Below are 18,767 nucleotides of genomic sequence, written 5' to 3' on the forward strand. Positions count from 1 at the left end.
TATATTAGAATTGCTTGCTGTCTTTTCAGATTTTGAAGTTTCCTCTGTTGTATGTGTGCCTGTGTCTCCATACAAGTCACCATAACAAGTATTTTTTATCTCATTTAGGCGTAACCTGATGATGGAAGGTGCAGCTTCAAGTGCTGGAGAACAGCTGGTTGATCTGACTTCTCGAGATGGAGCCTGGTTCTTAGAGGAACTTTGCAGTATGAGTGGAAATGTCACTTGCTTGGTTCAGTTACTGAAGCAGTGCCACCTGGTGCCACAGGACTTAGATATCCCAAACCCTGTGGAAGCATCTGAGGCAGTTCACTTAGCCAATGGAGTATACACCTCACTGCAGGTGAGCACATTAATGTAGCTTAAATTTTGTGAGTTCATTTTAGACATTGACTTTCTCCTATTTTTAATGCAAAAGAACAATTTGAGGGCTGGGGATTTAGCTCAGTGGCACCACGCCTGCCTCGAAAGTGCAGGGTCCTGATTTCAATTCTCAGTACGGGGAGTGGGGAGAACAACTTGATTTCCATCTTTGAATGTTACTTAAGCAGTTACTTTTCTTATGTGAGATTTGTAACCATAACTTGGTTATTGTTGTATAGGCTGTGTTTTAATTTATGGCTTTAAGTCTTCAAATGTGTAACATATCTAAAGTCAGGAAAGATTAAAATATTTCTCACATGTTTATAGGAATTGAATTCAAATTTCCGGCAAATCATATTTCCAGAAGCACTTAGATGTTTAATGAAAGGAGAATACACCTTAGAAAGTATGCTTCATGAATTGGACAATCTGATTGAGCAGACAACTGATGGTGTTCCCCTGCAAACTCTAGTTGAATCCCTTCAAGCCTATTTAAGAAATGCAGCTATGGGACTCGAAGAAGAAACACATGCCCATTATATTGATGTTGCCAGGCAAGTGAATGCTAGCTATGTTCTTTTTCCTCGTGAAAGAGGATAGCCAAGTGTAGGGATTCTGTGCTCTAACCTCAAGTTTACTTTTCATTTTAAAATCAAGTATAAATGCTTGTATACACACCTTTTCAAAATCTTTAATTAGATTCACTAGAAATTGTTTAAAAATATAGGAAAGTCTTTTGCATACTTCAGCCTGTGTCCAATATCAGCATCTGTCATGCTTATGGTGCAGTAGCAATATATGAAACAGGCCAGTAGTGCCATCAGCGAGAATACAATCAGATTTCTCCTGTCACACTTGTGTGCAGTGCATGCACACATGCAGATGGAGTTCTTTCACATACATAGGTTTTTACTGCTGCAGCTACATACACGTGTGCAACAAAGTTCAGTATAATATTTTTTGAGTCAGCCCTGGGAACCCCGCAAAGGCATGTGAGATAGTTTACTTGACTGATGGCATATACATCTTACTTCAGGTGAATGGTTTTAAATTAGCTTACAGTTTATGAATTTATTTTAGTTATTGAACACTGTATTTCTTACCTCTAATCCAGAAAAGCAGTTTGACTTTGGAACTTGTTGAGGTTGAGTAGTTCCTCTAAGCAGGCATTGTGTCCATAGCTTTGTCTCTAGAGACTTAGGGGATCCCTTTCTTTGGCCTTTCATTGTCTCATTGACTACAAAAGTAAAATTGAAGCAGTAGAAGTGAACTGTCCCACCATGTTTGGTCCCATGAGAAATTTCAACCATACAAAGTAAAAATGAGGATAATAGTATAATGAGCCTCATTTTACCACTGTTGGTTATTATTTGCACTTGGTTAGTCTTGAACTGCTTAGGTTATTTTCAAGCATTTTTTTTCAATTCTTAAATAATGCAGGAAATATGAAATAGAAACTTGTAGTTTGGTGGTAGTGATACTAAGGATTGAACCCAGGGCCTTTACACTGAGCTTCCTCCCTAGCCATTTTTAGTTTTTTGTTTTTATTTTTTAAATTTTAAAATATTTCTTTTGGTACCAGGGGATTGAACTCAGGACCTTGTGCTTGCTAGGCAGGCACAGTGCCACTGAGCTAAATCCCTGGCCCTGTTTTATTTTGAGACAGTCTTGTTAAGTCCTGGAGTTGTCCAAGTTAGGCTCATACCTGTGATCCTCCTGCCTCAGCTTCCTAGAGTGCTGGGATTATAGGTGTGTGCCACTTTGTGCAGTTTATATTTAAAAGAGTACTTCCTGAACTGCTTTAGAAAGTGGCAAGAATGATGGGATAAATGTGTTCAATGCAAGGGGGAGTATTTTGAGGGGAGATTAATGGCACCATGTCTTACAGCAATAAATACTGTAATTTAAACATTTACTGTATTTTTGATCACATCTCATACAATAAGATAAAAATGTAATAGCATAAGTAGTTACCAGCCAAAGAGTGATTTGGAGTATTTGCATAATGTCTTCATCATAATTTCTAGCAATACTTCAGAAAGTTAAATGCTAAATCAGTACACTTCTTTCACACACAGTTTCAGACTTTATCTGCTCCTAGTGTCTTCTCCAGGCTGCCATAATAGTGAATATGTGCTGTGGATGACGAGCCTCATGCCTGCTTGTGTGGCAGCCTATCTGTACCTTGTTTCAGAGAAACATTTTGTGATAATCTTAAGCAAACTTTCATACCATCTTGCAGCTCTTTTTCCAATAAAAATAGCTCTGGTAGCTTAACATTTTTAATTCTCTTAAACATTTTTGATAGTTCTAGCTATTTGGAATGATTTTTCTGTGTGTGTGCTAGAGTTGGAATTCAAGTGGACCTGAGTTTTACTGATAGTAACCTTAAGTACTGGGAATTATATTTTTGCTTTTTATATAAAGTATTGAGTTTCTGTCTGGGTACATAATGTGCATACAGAGTATTATGTTAATGATAATATAAGGAGTGAAGGTGAATTTATGAAGACCTTACATTCAGTTGTATAATTCAAAACTGAACTTGCCAAAAATGTCAGGTATCCTAGTTTGCTTCTACAGTTGGGTCTACCATTTGGCTGTAGTTGTGATAGAGCTAACAGTTTGCTAGGTCCACCAGCTTTAGAATTGTCATTCTTGACATTTATTTGTTGGTTTGGGGGTTTGTATTTTATATTTGTAGTATAAAATGAGACTAATAATTTCGTGATTTTTTTTTTTAAGAATGTCAAAGTTCAAGTGTGCCTAAAATTTAATTACATGAACAGTTACACTGAATTGGAACCATTGACTTCATATTTCGATTAACACTAAATACCATTATAGCACAATGTCTTTCCTTAATGTCAGAAGATTTTTGTAGACTTTGCACATTAGCTCTGAGCTGACAGACGTTCTATGTTTCTCCAAAACTTATTTCTCTTTAGTGGTTTTAGCTTCTTTTTCTTTTTCTCTAGAATACTGCATGCTCAATATGGCGAATTAATCCAACCAAGAAATGGTTCAGTTGATGAAACACCAAAAATGTCAGCTGGCCAGATGCTTTTGGTAGCATTTGATGGCATGTTTGCACAAGTTGAAACTGCTTTTGGCTTATTAGTTGAAAAGGTAAATATTGATTTGGTTCTATGGGTAATGTAAATACAGTACAGTAATGGTTCAGTGTGTGAACAGTGGCAAAATGAGCACTCTTCTCTTGTTTACATAGTTAAACAAGATGGAAATTCCTGTAGCTTGGCGAAAGATTGACATCATACGGGAAGCCAGGAGTACCCAAGTTAATTTTTTTGATGATGACAACCACCGACAGGTACTAGAAGAGATTTTCTTTCTAAAAAGACTACAGACAATTAAGGAGTTCTTCAGGCTCTGTGGTACCTTTTCTAAAACATTGTCAGGTAAATACTCTGTTTAAATATGTTGGGTTTAAGTATTTTGGAAGGAGATATGATAGAGTAGGCTTCATTTACTGTACATTTGTAAAATCTCAAGTGCTTTAAGCAATATTATTATCTTAGTTTTGCATGAAATACTTTGAGAATTTCCATTTTTAGGATCAAGTTCACTTGAAGATCAGAATACCGTGAACGGACCTGTACAGATTGTCAATGTGAAAACTCTTTTTAGAAACTCTTGTTTCAGTGAAGACCAAATGGCCAAGCCTATCAAGGCCTTCACAGCTGACTTTGTGAGGCAGCTCTTGATCGGACTACCCAACCAGGCCCTTGGACTCACCCTGTGCAGCTTTATTAGTGCCCTGGGTGTAGACATCATTGCTCAAGTAGAGGCAAAGGACTTCGGTGCGGAAAGCAAAGTTTCTGTGGATGATCTGTGTAAGAAAGCGGTGGAGCACAACATCCAGGTCGGGAAGTTTTCTCAGTTGGTCATGAACAGGGCAACTGTGTTAGCAAGCTCTTACGACACTGCCTGGAAGAAGCATGACCTGGTGCGCAGGCTGGAAACCAGCATTTCTTCCTGTAAGACGAGCCTGCAGCGTGTCCAGCTGCATATTGCCATGTTTCAGGTAAGTAGCTCGCTTTATGATATGTTTTTACTATTAGTATGAAGAAGAGATGCGTTTAAACTTATTCAGCTGTGCCCATCCAGAGCAAACCCACCATTAGCGTTCTGCACCTTTCTTTACAGTTATTCGTTGTATCTCTTCTATGTAGTTGAGATCATTTCGTATTTACAATTTATATCCTTTGGATTTGTTTCTATCAGGTCTGTATAAGCATTACCCATGTCATTGAGTATTGTTCATGAATGCAATATTTAATGGCTCAATTTATTCATTATGTAGACATGCTTCCTATGTTGAATATATAATTAAGATTATTTCTGAAGTAATTTTTTTCCTTATTTTTAAAATAGGGACAGTATCTCATAGTATGATTGTGAGGGTTAAATAATAATGATTTATGTAAGATGCTAATCACAATATAAATACAACTATTTTTCTTTTTCAATATAGGCTTCAATATTGTCAGTGACTTCAAACAAATAATAAGGCTTGGGATAATTGGGGAACTGCAGTTTTGGAAATCTGTATTTGCACCAACAGTGGTTACTCAGTATTGTTTATATTGAAGCTGTTCCTCAATAGTGAAATTGTAGCTTTCAGTTCAGTACATGTAACTAGTGTGCTTCTCTTCGATTTTATCTTTACCTGTTTCTGTATCTTGCGTGTTAAGAACTTTTTGAAATTACATTCATTAAATATTAATAGCCCTATTTGTAGGATATTGTTTGTGATTTAGGGGAGTATATTTTACTCCTTCTAAAAAAATTGTTTAATGCTGTCAAGCTTCACGCGTTTTGAAGTTCATTCCCTAAAAAATTGACAGTGTTCTGGAAATCATGGTAAAAAGCCTTTTTGGAAGCCAAGAATGGTGGCACATGGCAGTAAACCCAGCATTTGAGAGGGTGAGGCAGGAGGATTGCCATGAGTTTGAGGCCAGCCTGAACTACAGAGTGAGACCCTGTCAAAAAACTGAAAAGAGGGAAAAAAAGATCCATTTTGGACAGTCCCTTTCCTGTGACTGCCGCCATTATTTCCTTGAGTGTCTGTTAGACCCAGCGAGAAAGAACCAACCAGAGACCGATGTTAAATCCACACAGGAGTTTATTACTGGCCGGGACCTGAGCAGAGCATCGGACTCCAGCCCCGACTGGGGGGAGACAAACATGTTTTATACACCTTTGAGGCCAGCAGTTTCTAGGCCCCCCTATGGGATAGAACTAGTAAAGCAAGCAAAAGGTACAGAAGCTGAATGTCCTGCTGTTAGAACATTTGTAAAACAATAGTTGATTAATTGTTATTTCTTTTTTCTTTTTTTTTTTGATTAATTGTTATTTCTAAAGAGGCTTTCTAAGGGGAGGAGGTTTCTAAGCCTCCTTCTGAGTTCATCTAAAGGGCAGGCAGGTGGGTCAAGCAGCAGTATGGAGTCTGTCTTGCTAACTAGGTCCTTCAGTGTCCTACTCAGTCTATACACTGGTTAACAAGCTCCCCCACCCAGCTCACTGAAATTGTATTTTTGGGAGGCTGTACTAAGCTGTTACATAGATATAGAACACTGTCAAGAATTGCTATTTAAATGTTGCATATTGATGATCCAAGACATTGACCAGCCATTGTCTGCCTTAGGGAAACTTTTGCCTGAATGTGTGTCTTCGGTAACATTTTTCTTATTATTCCTACTTGTGTCACAGAACAGCTGAGTTTGTTTTTCTCTTCCCCTAGTCCTCATACCTCTCTATTGGTATTTTCTCTGCTGGTATTTTTATATTTCTTTGTCTTTGAACAGTGGCAACACGAAGACCTACTTATCAGTAGACCACAAGCCATGTCAGTCACACCTCCGCCTCGGTCTGCTATCCTAGCCAGCATGAAAAAGAAACTACACACTCTGAGTCAGATTGAAACTTCAATTGCATCTGTTCAGGTGTGTTTTGTCAAATTTCCTTCCAGCACATCTTACTTGGAGAGAGAACTTATACTTTGATTGTTAGTGTTGTTTGTATTATCTGTGTATTCTTAGCTTTTAAGCCAGAGGAGCACAATCATTTTTCACCTTTAAATTTATAATTTTTATTTCTTACCTTCCAAGGTAACTGAATCCTATAGTAACAGTATTTTCAGTCAGGAATGGGAACATACTAAATATTTTAAGTTTGTAATGAATCTGTTATTTTCTGTGCCTTTATACGTTAAGGGAATGTTGGTTATTGGGGGAAAAAAACCTGAATACTTGTTTACTGAAATGTATAAGCAGTTATATCTGGTTTATTGTTAATATCTAAGAAGCTTGGGAATTACTTCCTTTTGTCATGTAGATAATATCACTTTTTTAAGTAAGAGAAACTGATCTTAAAAGATTTTGTGGGGCCGGGGATTTAGCTCAGTGGTTCTGCCGCCTGCCTTGCAAGTGCAAGGACCCAAGTTCAATCTCTGGTACCAAAAAAAAAAAAAAAGATTTTATGTATATCAGATTAAATGAACTCTTGTCATTTCTGTTTTTAGAGGTGTGTGTGTGGCAGGGTGAAAGAAAATGTGAATGGCTCCTCTTGAAATATTGAATAAATAATGAAATTGCTTTGTTATATAAAACTTTTGTCATAATCTGGTTGAATTTTTACTGTAAACTTGCAAATTTATAGAGATCTCTTTTTTATCTTTTACAATCAAAAGTATAAGTGAATTTTCTTAGAGATAGCAAATATAGCTCAGTGAGAATTTGGTGTAGCAGATGTTTTGTTTTTTATCCAGGACCTTGCATTCTACCACTAAGCCACACTTACAGCCATGTTTTGGTGTTTTGTTCTGGGTACCAGAAATCGGAACTCGGGGCCCTGTGCTTGCCAGGCAGGCATGGTACCACTGAGCTAAATTCCTGGCCTGTTTTTTTTTTTGGTACCAGGGATTGAACTCGGGACCCTGTGAGGCAGGCGGTGAAACCACTGAGCTAAATCTCTAGCCTGTTTTGTTTTGTTTTTGAGATAAAGTCTTGCTATTTAGTTCAGGCTAGTTTTGAACTCTATGTAGCCTAGGCTGGCCTTGAATTTATGGTGATTCTCCTGCCTCAGTGTCCTGAGTGCTGGGATTCTAGATATGTGCTACCATGCCTGGCCTTATTTTGGTGTTTTATTTAAAGATAGAAATGACACTCCATTCCTAAAAGGATTTTTGGAAAAAGAACAAGAAACTTGCTTCTGCAAATTTAGACTGAAAACCAGTTTTTCTGTTCCAGGCCTGTTTGGCCTTGAAATATCCAAAGTGAATCAGGCATAGTGACACACATCCGGGAGGCTGAGCCAGACAGTTTGTGAGTTCCAGGTCATCTCAGGCTATGTAGTTGAGTTCAAGGCTCGCTTGGACTACGTAGTGAGAACCTATCTTTAAAAAAAAAAAAAGTCAAATCAAGCTGAATTCCAGAAAAACGTTGTTAAAGATGCTTTCTAAGTTACACATGCCTCACCCTGCTTCTTTTGAATTTCTCTTGTATTATATGAAATGCTTGCCAGCTAGGAAGTGGAGAGTGTAATAAACATTCACAGAGATTCTACTGGCTTTTATAGGAGAAGCTAGCAGCACTTGAATCAAGTATTGAGCAGCGACTCAAGTGGGCTGGTGGTGCCAACCCTGCATTGGCACCCGTACTGCAAGATTTTGAAGCAACAATAGCTGAAAGAAGAAACCTTGTCCTCAAAGAGAGTCAGAGAGCAAGTCAGGTACAGTGAACATGTGCACATGCACGATCTTTGTGTTTGGTTTCCGGGTATCTGGGTTGAGGGTGGGCACAGAGGTGAGTCCTGCCCTGACAGGCTTTCTGAGCATTCCGTAAGCTGGTGATTTCCCAGACCCTTTTGTCACCCACTTAAATATGGAGTGGTTTTGACCTTTGTTGAAAAATAAACACAATTTTAATTCCTTGTTCCTTAGTTCATGTATAACTAAAGTGATGTAAAAAAATTGAAATTATTTTCACATGGCAGTAAAATATTTCAGGACTTTGTATTATACCAGAAGTTATGGATTAACTTTGTTGTAGTGTGGGAACAAGGGGGCACATACAAAAACTGGTATGGAAATTTTCAGATACAAAATTAGACCAATGAAATAATACCTCATACCCGGCACCAAAATTTAATGATTTTCAATTTAAGTCTTGTTTCATCCATATTCCCTACTCTTCCCCACCCATATTAATATAAATTCCAAATATATTACTTTATCTGTAAATATTTCTGTATTTTCCTTTTAAGATGAATTATTTAAGAATATAGTATAATACTGTTAATCATGCCTTTGAAAATGCACTTAATATTACCAAGTATCCAGTTAGTATTTTGAAATTAGAAGTAGAAGCAAAAGAAGAAATTCTGGCAGAAATGTTTCCCAAAATTTGGATGTAAGAAAAATTGTAGCTAAATATGATAATATTTATTATGGAGTAAATTTTACTATGTGAAAACAATCATGTAGAAGATACATTTGTCTTATTTTCATAGCTGCTTTTGGCTATCTCGGGCCCAAGAATATTGATAAAAATTAAAATGTGCATTTATTTATTGCCTTTATGAAGATTTAGTCCGTTTGCCAAAAGAGTTATACGTTTCCAGGACCAGTTCTAGTTGGAATTGGAAAAATTAATAGATGGTGTTTTTTTTCATGCCATTTCATTTCATGATGGTTCCGTTTCTCTACAGGTCACTTTTCTCTGCAGTAATATTATTCATTTTGAAAGTTTACGAACGAGAACTGCAGAAGCCTTAAACCTGGATGCTGCATTATTTGAACTAATCAAGCGATGTCAGCAAATGTGTTCATTTGCATCACAGTTTAACAGTTCAGTCTCTGAGTTAGAGCTTCGTTTATTACAGAGAGTGGTGAGTCTTGGTGGGAATAAAGAGACTTGGTGATTGTCAGCCAGCATTATACTCTTAGTTTTTTAGTACATTCATGTAGTTTACATTTATCGAGCACATATTATATAAGGTGTCATTACAAGCAATACAGTGGTGATGAAATCATTCTCTAAATCTTACTCTTACCCCTTAAGAAAGTTATTGTTTATTTAATAGTAAAATGAATGAAAATGTTAAAAGGATTCTCAGAGCTATAACCAAAGCAATGTGGAAAGGTTGGAAGAGAAGAAAAAGTGGGTAGCAGTGATTGAGGTGCACTGAAAATAGAGTAGTAGAAAAAGGGCTAGTAGAAGGTGAATGCTAGAAAGGTGAGTTAAGTCAAAAATGTCAGCTTCATAACTTTGATGTTTGTATTTTGTGGGCAGCCATGAGGCTGTGAATTAGAAAGCTATGGTTTTATTTCAAAGAGGTCTTTAGAATGAATTTAGGGACCTGAATGCAGATCATCTTTGTCATTCCAAATATATTTCTCAGGTCTTGAACTTTAAACATTTGTATCCTATATGATTTATGCTGAAAGGTGAGAAATCTTCATTTATATTTAAGGAATGTTGAAACTGTTCAGCTGTTTTGTAGGTAATTCAAGACTCAGAAACTTTTTTTTTGTCATTTTGTTGTTGAGATGACAGTAGGACTTACTCTTCCATCTTATATGTAAAATCAAATAAATGCTTACTCTGTTTAGGACACCAATCTTGAACATCCTATTGGCAGCTCTGAATGGCTTCTGTCAGCACACAAACAGTTGACCCAGGATATGTCTACTCAGAGGGCAGTCCAGACTGAGAAGGAACAACAGATAGAAACAGTCTGTGAAACAATCCAGAATCTGGTTGATAATATAAAGACTGTGCTCACTGGTCATAATCGACAGCTAGGAGATGTCAAACATCTCCTGAAAGCAATGGCTAAGGTAAGACTAGTAACCATTGACAGTTTACCCTTTCTTTTACAGAAGTACAGATAGTTTTGTTTATGGAACAATAGTGACAATTTGTTTTTTATTTTATTTATTTATTTTCCGGTACCTGGGATAGAACTCAGGCGCCACTGAGCTACACCCCCAGCCCAATAGTAACAATTTGTAAAAAAAAAAAGTTTCTCAAAGTCACATCTTCGAGCTTGTTTGTAATTGAGTTAATTTGTGTTTTCATCAAACTTGGTTTTTTTTTAACAGCAGGTATTATTTTTCTAATTTTTTACACACAAACTAAGGCTTAAGTTGATTTACAAAATGTGATGTAGCTTATAATGGAACTGAGACTTGAACCCTACACTATTACATTTCACCCTCTCTTCCTCTTCCCCACTTATATCGCATTTAGTTTGCCTCCAAAATGAATGGAACTATTCTCTTTCCTCCAGTATCCCAAGAAACTGAGTTCCCAGAGAAGGCTAAATTACTTCATCATTACAAAACAATAATTTAATTTTAGGATTCTTTTTTTTTGGTACCGGGGATCGAACTCAGGACCTTGAGAGGCAGGTGTGGTGCCACTGATCTAAATCCCTGGCCCTTAGGATTAATTTTTACTTTGAGTTTTATTTATTGCTGGAAACAAAGTTGCTTTAGAAAAGAAGTTGAACTGTAATAAGCAAATTAAACCCATTAATACTTGAAAAATGTATTACCTCTTAACAGGTGACTGTCTTAAGAATAGTTACTGAGACAAATTATTTTTCTTAATCATTAATATATTGATTATAGGATGAAGAAGCTGCTCTGGCAGATGGTGAAGATGTTCCCTATGAGAACAGTGTTAGGCAGTTCTTGGGTGAATATAAATCATGGCAAGACAACATTCAGACAGTTCTGTTTACATTAGTCCAGGCTATGGGTCAAGTTCGAAGTCAAGAACATGTTGAAATGCTCCAGGAAATCACTCCTACTTTGAAAGAACTGAAAACACAAAGTCAGAGGTAAGACTATCTTAAGGCAAAAATTTATAAAACGTAAGCAAAGTATCTGGTCTAATTTTATCTCTTGATTTTAATATTTTCAGCTTTGCTTGTAGTTTTGTATGTAATCGGATAAAACATTCCATAAACATTTCATAAATTTTGTATTTCAGTATCTATAATAATTTGGTGAGTTTTGCATCACCGTTAGTCACTGATGCAACAAATGAATGTTCGAGTCCTACATCGTCTGCTACTTATCAGCCATCCTTTGCTGCAGGTAAGATGAGAGACCCGGATCTTGATCTGTTCACAGTCTATATGTAGATGTTAATATGTTTAATTATGCATGAGAGTCTAATAAATACATAGTCACATTTTAAAAAGGTTTTCTTAAACCTGGTCATATATCAAAGTCAACGTGTTTTGTCTTATCTTTAAAGGGAGAACAAAAATACCTTGTATTCACATGCTCTTTAAAGTTTTATTTTGTGAGGTAAAAATACGTGACTGTTGGAAAATTTAGAAAAATACTTGAGGAAAAGGTATAGTTCCATTGCAATTAGAGGTAAAAAACCACGGTGCACTTGTTGATTTACTTCTGTGCATGTATGTGTGTGCACATGTATGCACATACACAAACTGGGGTCATTTTGTAATGGAATTTTTGTTGTCTTTTCTCACTTAAATATGTTACTTCCCTATCATTAAATCCTACTGGCTGAATTTAATATGCCATCTATGCACCATATTAATCTTTCATTGTTGCATATCTAAAATGTTTATGGTTTTTGATGCTACAAGCTGTTCAATGGTGAATCTCATCATAGAATCCCTGGCCCCACATTTGGGGCCAGGGATTTAGCTCAGTGGTTCCACTGCCTGCCTTGCAAGCAGAAGGTCCTGAGTTCGATCCCCATTACCAAAAAAAAAATGACTTGTCTCTGAAAAACTTTGGGCCGGGGATTTAGCTCAGTGGTTTTGCCGCCTGCTGCGCAAGCGCAAGGACCCGAGTTTGATCCCCGGTACCAAAAAAAAAGAAATTCATATTTGAACACCTTACTGTTGAGGCTATATTTTTAGGAAGACAGTTGCTATGTCGAGGGATAAGGAGTTTATAAACTTGTAAATAAAATTCATTTTTTTAGTATTTCATTTGAGATATTTCCCACCAACACATCCCCTGTTTTCCTCTTTGTCCCTGTTTTCTGTTTAAATATAAATTGAGCCACCAACTCTTTCCATAGCAGTCCGGAGCAACACTGGCCAGAAGACTCAGCCTGATGTCATGTCTCAGAATGCTAAAAAGCTGATTCAGAAAAATCTTGCTACATCAGCAGATACTCCACCAAGCACCATCCCAGGAACTGCCAAGAATGTTGCTTGTAGTCCTAAAAAGGCCGTCAGAGATCCTAAAACTGGGAAAGGTAATTAGTAAAAATAAGGGTGGGCTGGGGATTTAGCTCAGTGGTGCTGTGCCTGCCTCGCAAGCGCAAGGTCCTGAGTTCGATCCCTGGTAATCACGCCCAAATAATAATAAGCATACCTTAAAATTTTATATGAAATGGTGGTTTGATTTACATGTGTTTCATTGTTTCATAGCTGTGCAAGAGAGAAACTCATATGCAGTGAGTGTGTGGAAGAGAGTGAAAGCCAAGTTGGAGGGCCGAGATCTTGATCCAAACAGGCGGATGTCAGTTGCTGAACAGGTGACTGTTTTTTTAAAATTGAGCTAAACTTAACTGGAAAATTGTAGGTTTAAAGATTCCCCTCACTCATTTCTTTGGTGGTTCATGAAGAAATAAGGAACTGCATATTTTCAAGATTCAGAAAATTTTGAGTAACACAGCTCTGGAGTTGGTGAGATATTCATTATTATAATCTGATCCTTCCCTATTAGCAGTCCTTTCCTCGTGCTGCTCTTAACTGAGATTTAAGCTGTGACCCAAGACTATCTAAAGGTTTCACATGAAACGAGGATGACATTTCCAGTGTAGGAATGGTATCTATAAAACCTCAATCAGTGTTTGTCTGAAGTCATTACTCAGAAATTTTCTCATTAGGGTTTGATATATAAATTTGAGGATTATTTCTTTAACCCCCAGCTGTTTATTTAAGAATTTTTAAAACTGTAGAAAAGCTGTAGGAATGCCCATATACTTTTTACATTGACTTACCAGTTCTAGTATTTTCCCACATTTATTTCATCATTCTTTGCATGTATATATAACGTGAATTCAACAGGTTTAACTCCAAGAACATGTATGGGCTTGTTGGGGTTCTCTTCATCTCAGAATTCAAAAGAGCCTTTCCCAAGATGCATGTATTTTGTAATCTGTGCTGTTAGAGGAGAACTTAGCTTCTCTTTCTACAATAGCAACTACTTGTCCTTTGGGTAATTAATTTGGATAATTAGAAGCTTTATGTTTGCAGTGCATAATAATTACATTCATTGTGGGGATGGATAATTAGGAACTTAAATAATTCATAAACCAGCATGGTGGCACATCCCTGTAATCTCAACTTGGAGGCTGAGGCAGGAAAATAGCTGAGTTTGAGGCCAGCCTGAACTACATACTGAGACGCTGTCTCAGAAAAAAAAATTAAATAATCCATATAATTTTGTGTATGTAGCATGTCCTTTCAAGTTTTCAATGACTTTAAATACCATTCTGCTTATTTTTACAGGTTGACTATGTCATTAAGGAAGCGACTAATCTAGATAACTTGGCTCAGCTCTATGAAGGATGGACAGCCTGGGTGTGAATGGCAAGACAGTAGATGAGTCTGGTTAAGCGAGGTCAGACATCCACCAGAATCAACTCAGCCTCAGGCATCCAAAGCCACACCACAGTCGGTGGTGATGCAACTGGGGGCTTACTCTGAGGAAACCTAGGAAATCTCGGTGCACTAGGAAGTGAGTCCTGCAGGACAGCTGCACTCAGGGATACGCCCAACACCATGGCCTGCAACCCCAGGGTCACGGGTAAAGAAAGCAAGCTCACCGCCTGAACACGGAGATTGTCTTTCTGCCACAGAACAGCTGCAAACGTGTCAGGAGGTTAGCTGAGAAAGAAATCGGGATGCCGCGGAGCACAGAGTGATTTGGAACTCCATTCCACCTGACCCTGTGTGTACAATCCAGGAAAAACAAACCCCGCTCAGAAACAGAGAAAACTGGGGCCGCGAAGAAGTCACAGCCAAGGAAGAGATGAAGCATTCAGATTCTCGTAAAATACTTGTTGCTTGGCAACAGTACTGGTTAGGTTAACCAGTGAGTACAAAAAAGCTATGTGATACGAATTTCAGAAATGGACTGAAAATGGAGAGATTTGTAACAGTTACACTACATTGCAAGAACTTCTGAAATGAAGGGAAAAAACCCACCCCATCAATCCCTGGTCCTCCCTGCCACTTCCCATTCCCTTTTTACCTAATCTAGTGGATTAGCCATCTTTCAGATTCACTTTTATTTCAATCCTTGTATTTTGTATACTTTCAACTCAATGCTGTTAACTTGTATTTGGAGAAATAAACAGGAATTTCTCCAAAACCACTGATAACGTGGAAAATTCAAGGATTGTTTAAAGGTCTCAAGGTCACATACAAAATGTAATTCTGATTATTTGAGTCATTTCTGTGATTCTATCATGTACAGTTTCCAGAATTGTCACTGTGCATTTAAAAGTAATGAATCTTACAGACATTTGATTTAATGTACACTCCTCTTTTCCCGCAAGTGCATTTTTTGAAGGTCATCAAAGTTTTCCTCTTTATGATTGCTGTAGGTTTTTTTTTTTTTTTCATAGAAAGTAGCTAATCCGATGCAGTCTTTTACCTTTTAAAAAACCAGGATAGAGACCTATTGAAGTTTTACATTGTTGACTACAGATTAACAATAAAGTGATGTTCTGGTGGAGGTAGAGTGAAATGGTTAATTCAGTTTTCTTATTTGATACTTTTAATTTACAACTGGTAAATTAAAAGTGCTTTAGTTTGCTTGGCCTTTTCAGAACATATACATGAAACATTAGCAAAAGTAAAAACCACCATCTTTTATTAAGCTCAGTTATTAGTCTGTGAAGTGCTTTATTTTTGCATAATTTTAATAGCTTGCTCTTCAGTGGTACGGTATAATGAATTCATGATCAAGGTTTCCTTACATTTAGCATCGCATTTCAGTACTGACTGAACTAAACTGTTGATCTAAAATTAAAATGCAGACTAGGATTCTTAAAATCACACATCACCCCAAAATAGAACACAATTTAAATCTTAACTGTTTGAATATTTCCTTTGCATTTTATAGATTAGGACAGTGGTCACTTTCTACTTGCCAGTCCTCACAGACAAACTGGAAAGGTACAGAGAAAAATTCCACATAGCTCTGGTCCTTTTCTGTATTCTGATTGCCACATTAATTTATAATCTTTACCCAGGAGAAGATAAATTTCAGTACCGGTACTTAAGTATTGATAGAACAGTGGTATTTTTGAATACCTGTGTGCCCAAAAACAAGTTAAGGAAACTAGTACATCAAATTTTATTTTCTTCATTGATTTTGAACCTTACTTTCACAGTCAAAACAACCTAGCTGAAATAATAATAATGCCATATTGTATTTTGCATGCTGCTTTATTCCCTAGAGGCTTTGGGAGCTCCTGCACTCGTTACCTGATCATCTTTGCTTGCTCAAGATTAGTCCTTTCAGCAACATTCTTGTCACTAGGAAAAACTTACCGTGATGATAAAACCAGTTCACACTTGTCTCTATAGATAGTATTTGAAATTGCTTCCACTTGGTAAAGAAGGTAAAAGAGATAGTTGAATTTTATTGCATTTGAGTTTCAGGCTTCAGAAGTACCTGGAACCTTATCCAAGCAGAAAAAACAAGACAGTTTTATTTCATAAAACATGTGCCTCTGATAAGTTATCCATCACTTTTATTTTAAAACGGTCCCTCAGAGAACAATATAGCATATACAGTATGTGTTAAGTTGTAGCGTACATATGAGTAACTAATAACTTCAAAGCTGACTCTTTACTGACTGTGGACAAGACCCTAGTCTGTGCAGTTTGGCTTCCTCTATGATGCCATTCTGCAAGTAGCCCTGCCAGTTTGAACTTCTGTGAGAGGCCGCATCAGTAAGATTAAGAAGACAGGGCCATATTTTGTTGATTATCTTGTAAAATAAAGTCAGAGTGCTATAGTTTTGAAGTCATTTTTTTTGACAAAATACCTGTGGAGAACCAGGGGTCCTCTCTGTCTCTGTCTCTCTCATTCAGAGGGTACAGAATAACCTACAAACAACCTCTTCTATTCAAAGCACCCTTGGAAATTAAAGTTTAAGTGTTTTGTTGTCTTTTTTGGAATTGCCTAATTTTTAGTTGGTTTTTCTACAATGCTGTGGCAGCCTAGTAGTTTTATGGAGCTTTCTCTTTTACTGTTTCTTTGGTGTGTCTTGTAATTTTTGTATTTCAGGTCATGAATTCATAGCATAGTTGTTGAGTGATTAAAATTCTTCTGTGCCTGACCTTGTAGTGAGTTGTTTGAGATATGTGTGAGATTTCTGTGTGAGAACTGATAATCGGGCTCTTGATCTGCTTCCCTGAATTGGTCTTTCAAAACTCAAATGTCAGGTTCAGGGTGAGGGTCTGTAACACAAAGAAAAACTTCCATCACTTCTGCCCTTAACACTTGCCTCTATTACTTACTAAGTTTAGTAAGTAGTTTTCTTAATTTTGTCCAATGTTTGGTGTTATCTGCATTATATTTTGTTGTTTTAACTGTGGTTGTTCTGATGTGTGAAATTTAAGGATAGAGCCATTTAAAAAATGCCAAGCAGGGCAATGCAAGTACAGCCAAATATTAGAGTTGATGTGCAATCTTAGGTCCTTTTTAATCTGGGGTATTATAGGCAGTACTTTAAATCAAAGTCTTCCTGGCCTATTTTCCTCCACATTTTTGTAATTATTCTGGGGGCTTACTTGTTTGGCAGTACTAAAATCAAAGGAGCTGGTTCTTCTTTTCTCCAAATTCTTTTCATATCAATGAAAGCACCTACAGCTAGCCTGTTCCTCCTATTCCTATACATCAAATATCAGTGAGTGCGTCACTATTAGCACATTTAAGCATCTTTGTTTTACATAAATTTATGAGTGTGAAACCAGTGTTCCATTTTATATCTTGTTGAACTTATAAAAAATGCCAGTAACTTAGAATTAGGACCACACACACACACACACAAATCACGAAGGTAGAAATATTAATGCAAGGGTTACTTAAAGGAAGTGGATTTTGTTTTTAGTTATTTGCGTAGTATTAGATTCCTCCTTTGGGGAAATACTAGCAAGCGTCACAAAATTTTCTAAATGTTGGGGAGGGAAAATTCACTGTATTATGAAACCCTAAGGGTTTGCTGCACTTTCCTGCTTTTTGGCCTGGATAACTGTCAATATTCTAATTTGCAAAAGGGCAGACTGACTCTGAGAGAAGCTTTTGAGTTCAAGGGTTAGTTACAAAGCAGTCACTTAGGGTCCCTTGCTTTCCATGGGAATTTGGCTAGGCTTACTAGGGAAACAAAACTGTTGTGCTAATGTAAAAACTGTCATACAATTAGCTTGATTTTTGAAGATGGCAAAGAATTGCATGTTATTCTGAAATGCAGACTTTAGAATGTTTTTCTTTCAAAACAGGCTGATTAAATATAGTGTTTCCTGGACCGGGGATTTAGCTCAGTGGTTCCATCGCCTGCCTTGCGAGCGCAAGGTCCCAAGTTTAATCCCCGGTACCAAAAAATAAAACAAAAAATAATAAATATAGTGTTTCCTGTTGTTTTTCCTTTTCCTGACAGTCAAAATTTCAGCTCCTGTTTAAAGTTACTATGTCACTTACTTTTCTGGCTTAAATTTCCCTTATATTTCCACCTGTAATGTCAGTGGCAATGACATCATACTTCACATGTTAATTTGGTTTTTACCCTTATTATAAGAGTTGAGTTGAGCCGAATCTTCCTTGTCCTAGTAACATTGTATAAATAGTGGCTTCTCTGTACAAAAGGTTGTAATGCCTCCTGATGGATATAATTTTGTGATTGTATTTAAAAGTTGAATAAATCACACCAGCTTCCTGAAAATGTTCATAATGCATCTTTTGGAAATCAGAAATATACATGCCTACTTTGCATATTTGCATTAACAAGGCAAAGATTGTATGGAATACCTGTTTTTCAAAAAATAAAGGTTCCGTCTTAAAAGATGTAACATCTAAGGTCTGAATTATTGGTTGAATTAGATCCCAGTGTGCCTGATTTTTGGAATACGGGTAGCCTTTTTATTTTAAGCACTAATTATCTCCAAAATTTAAAAAATTTCATTTTCAAAAGAATTATTTTACTCTCGATTTTCTGTTCACTGTTTAATGTGCAGGGGAAGTTCGCTTCAATTGGAAAGTTCCTAATATTAAGGACAAATTAAGCTTAATTTCAGCAGTGTTTAAGAAACAAAGCTCTTGCAGACCATCCTTGATAGATAGATGCGTTCCCAGGGGCTTGAAA

The 18,767-nt window shown here is 36.9% G+C and overlaps 1 protein-coding gene across 5 annotated transcripts in view; it reads left to right on the forward strand.

The window, feature by feature from the left end:
• The window catches only part of Smg1 (SMG1 nonsense mediated mRNA decay associated PI3K related kinase), a 95,856-nt gene extending 77,387 nt beyond the window's left edge, over positions 1-18,469 (forward strand). For 4 of the 5 annotated variants that reach the window (XM_013076386.3, XM_004855797.4, XM_021237226.2 and 1 more), the window contains 14 exons: positions 109-343; positions 691-917; positions 3,342-3,492; positions 3,593-3,782; positions 3,939-4,408; positions 6,192-6,329; positions 7,963-8,115; positions 9,094-9,273; positions 9,998-10,225; positions 11,021-11,232; positions 11,385-11,491; positions 12,459-12,638; positions 12,814-12,920; positions 13,900-18,469. In XM_013076386.3, the coding sequence (XP_012931840.1) occupies positions 109-343; positions 691-917; positions 3,342-3,492; positions 3,593-3,782; positions 3,939-4,408; positions 6,192-6,329; positions 7,963-8,115; positions 9,094-9,273; positions 9,998-10,225; positions 11,021-11,232; positions 11,385-11,491; positions 12,459-12,638; positions 12,814-12,920; positions 13,900-13,977 (2,656 nt within the window). In that variant the 3' untranslated portion in view covers positions 13,978-18,469. The remainder of the gene's footprint in view (positions 1-108; positions 344-690; positions 918-3,341; positions 3,493-3,592; positions 3,783-3,938; positions 4,409-6,191; positions 6,330-7,962; positions 8,116-9,093; positions 9,274-9,997; positions 10,226-11,020; positions 11,233-11,384; positions 11,492-12,458; positions 12,639-12,813; positions 12,921-13,899) is intronic. The other variant, XM_021237227.2, reaches the window with a different exon arrangement.
• Positions 18,470-18,767: the final 298 nt, after the last annotated feature.

The sequence above is a fragment of the Heterocephalus glaber genome, unplaced genomic scaffold (assembly GCF_053883595.1).
Source record: "Heterocephalus glaber isolate CG9 unplaced genomic scaffold, H.glaber_assembly_v1.0 deba00000943, whole genome shotgun sequence".
Lineage (NCBI taxonomy): Eukaryota > Metazoa > Chordata > Mammalia > Rodentia > Bathyergidae > Heterocephalus > Heterocephalus glaber.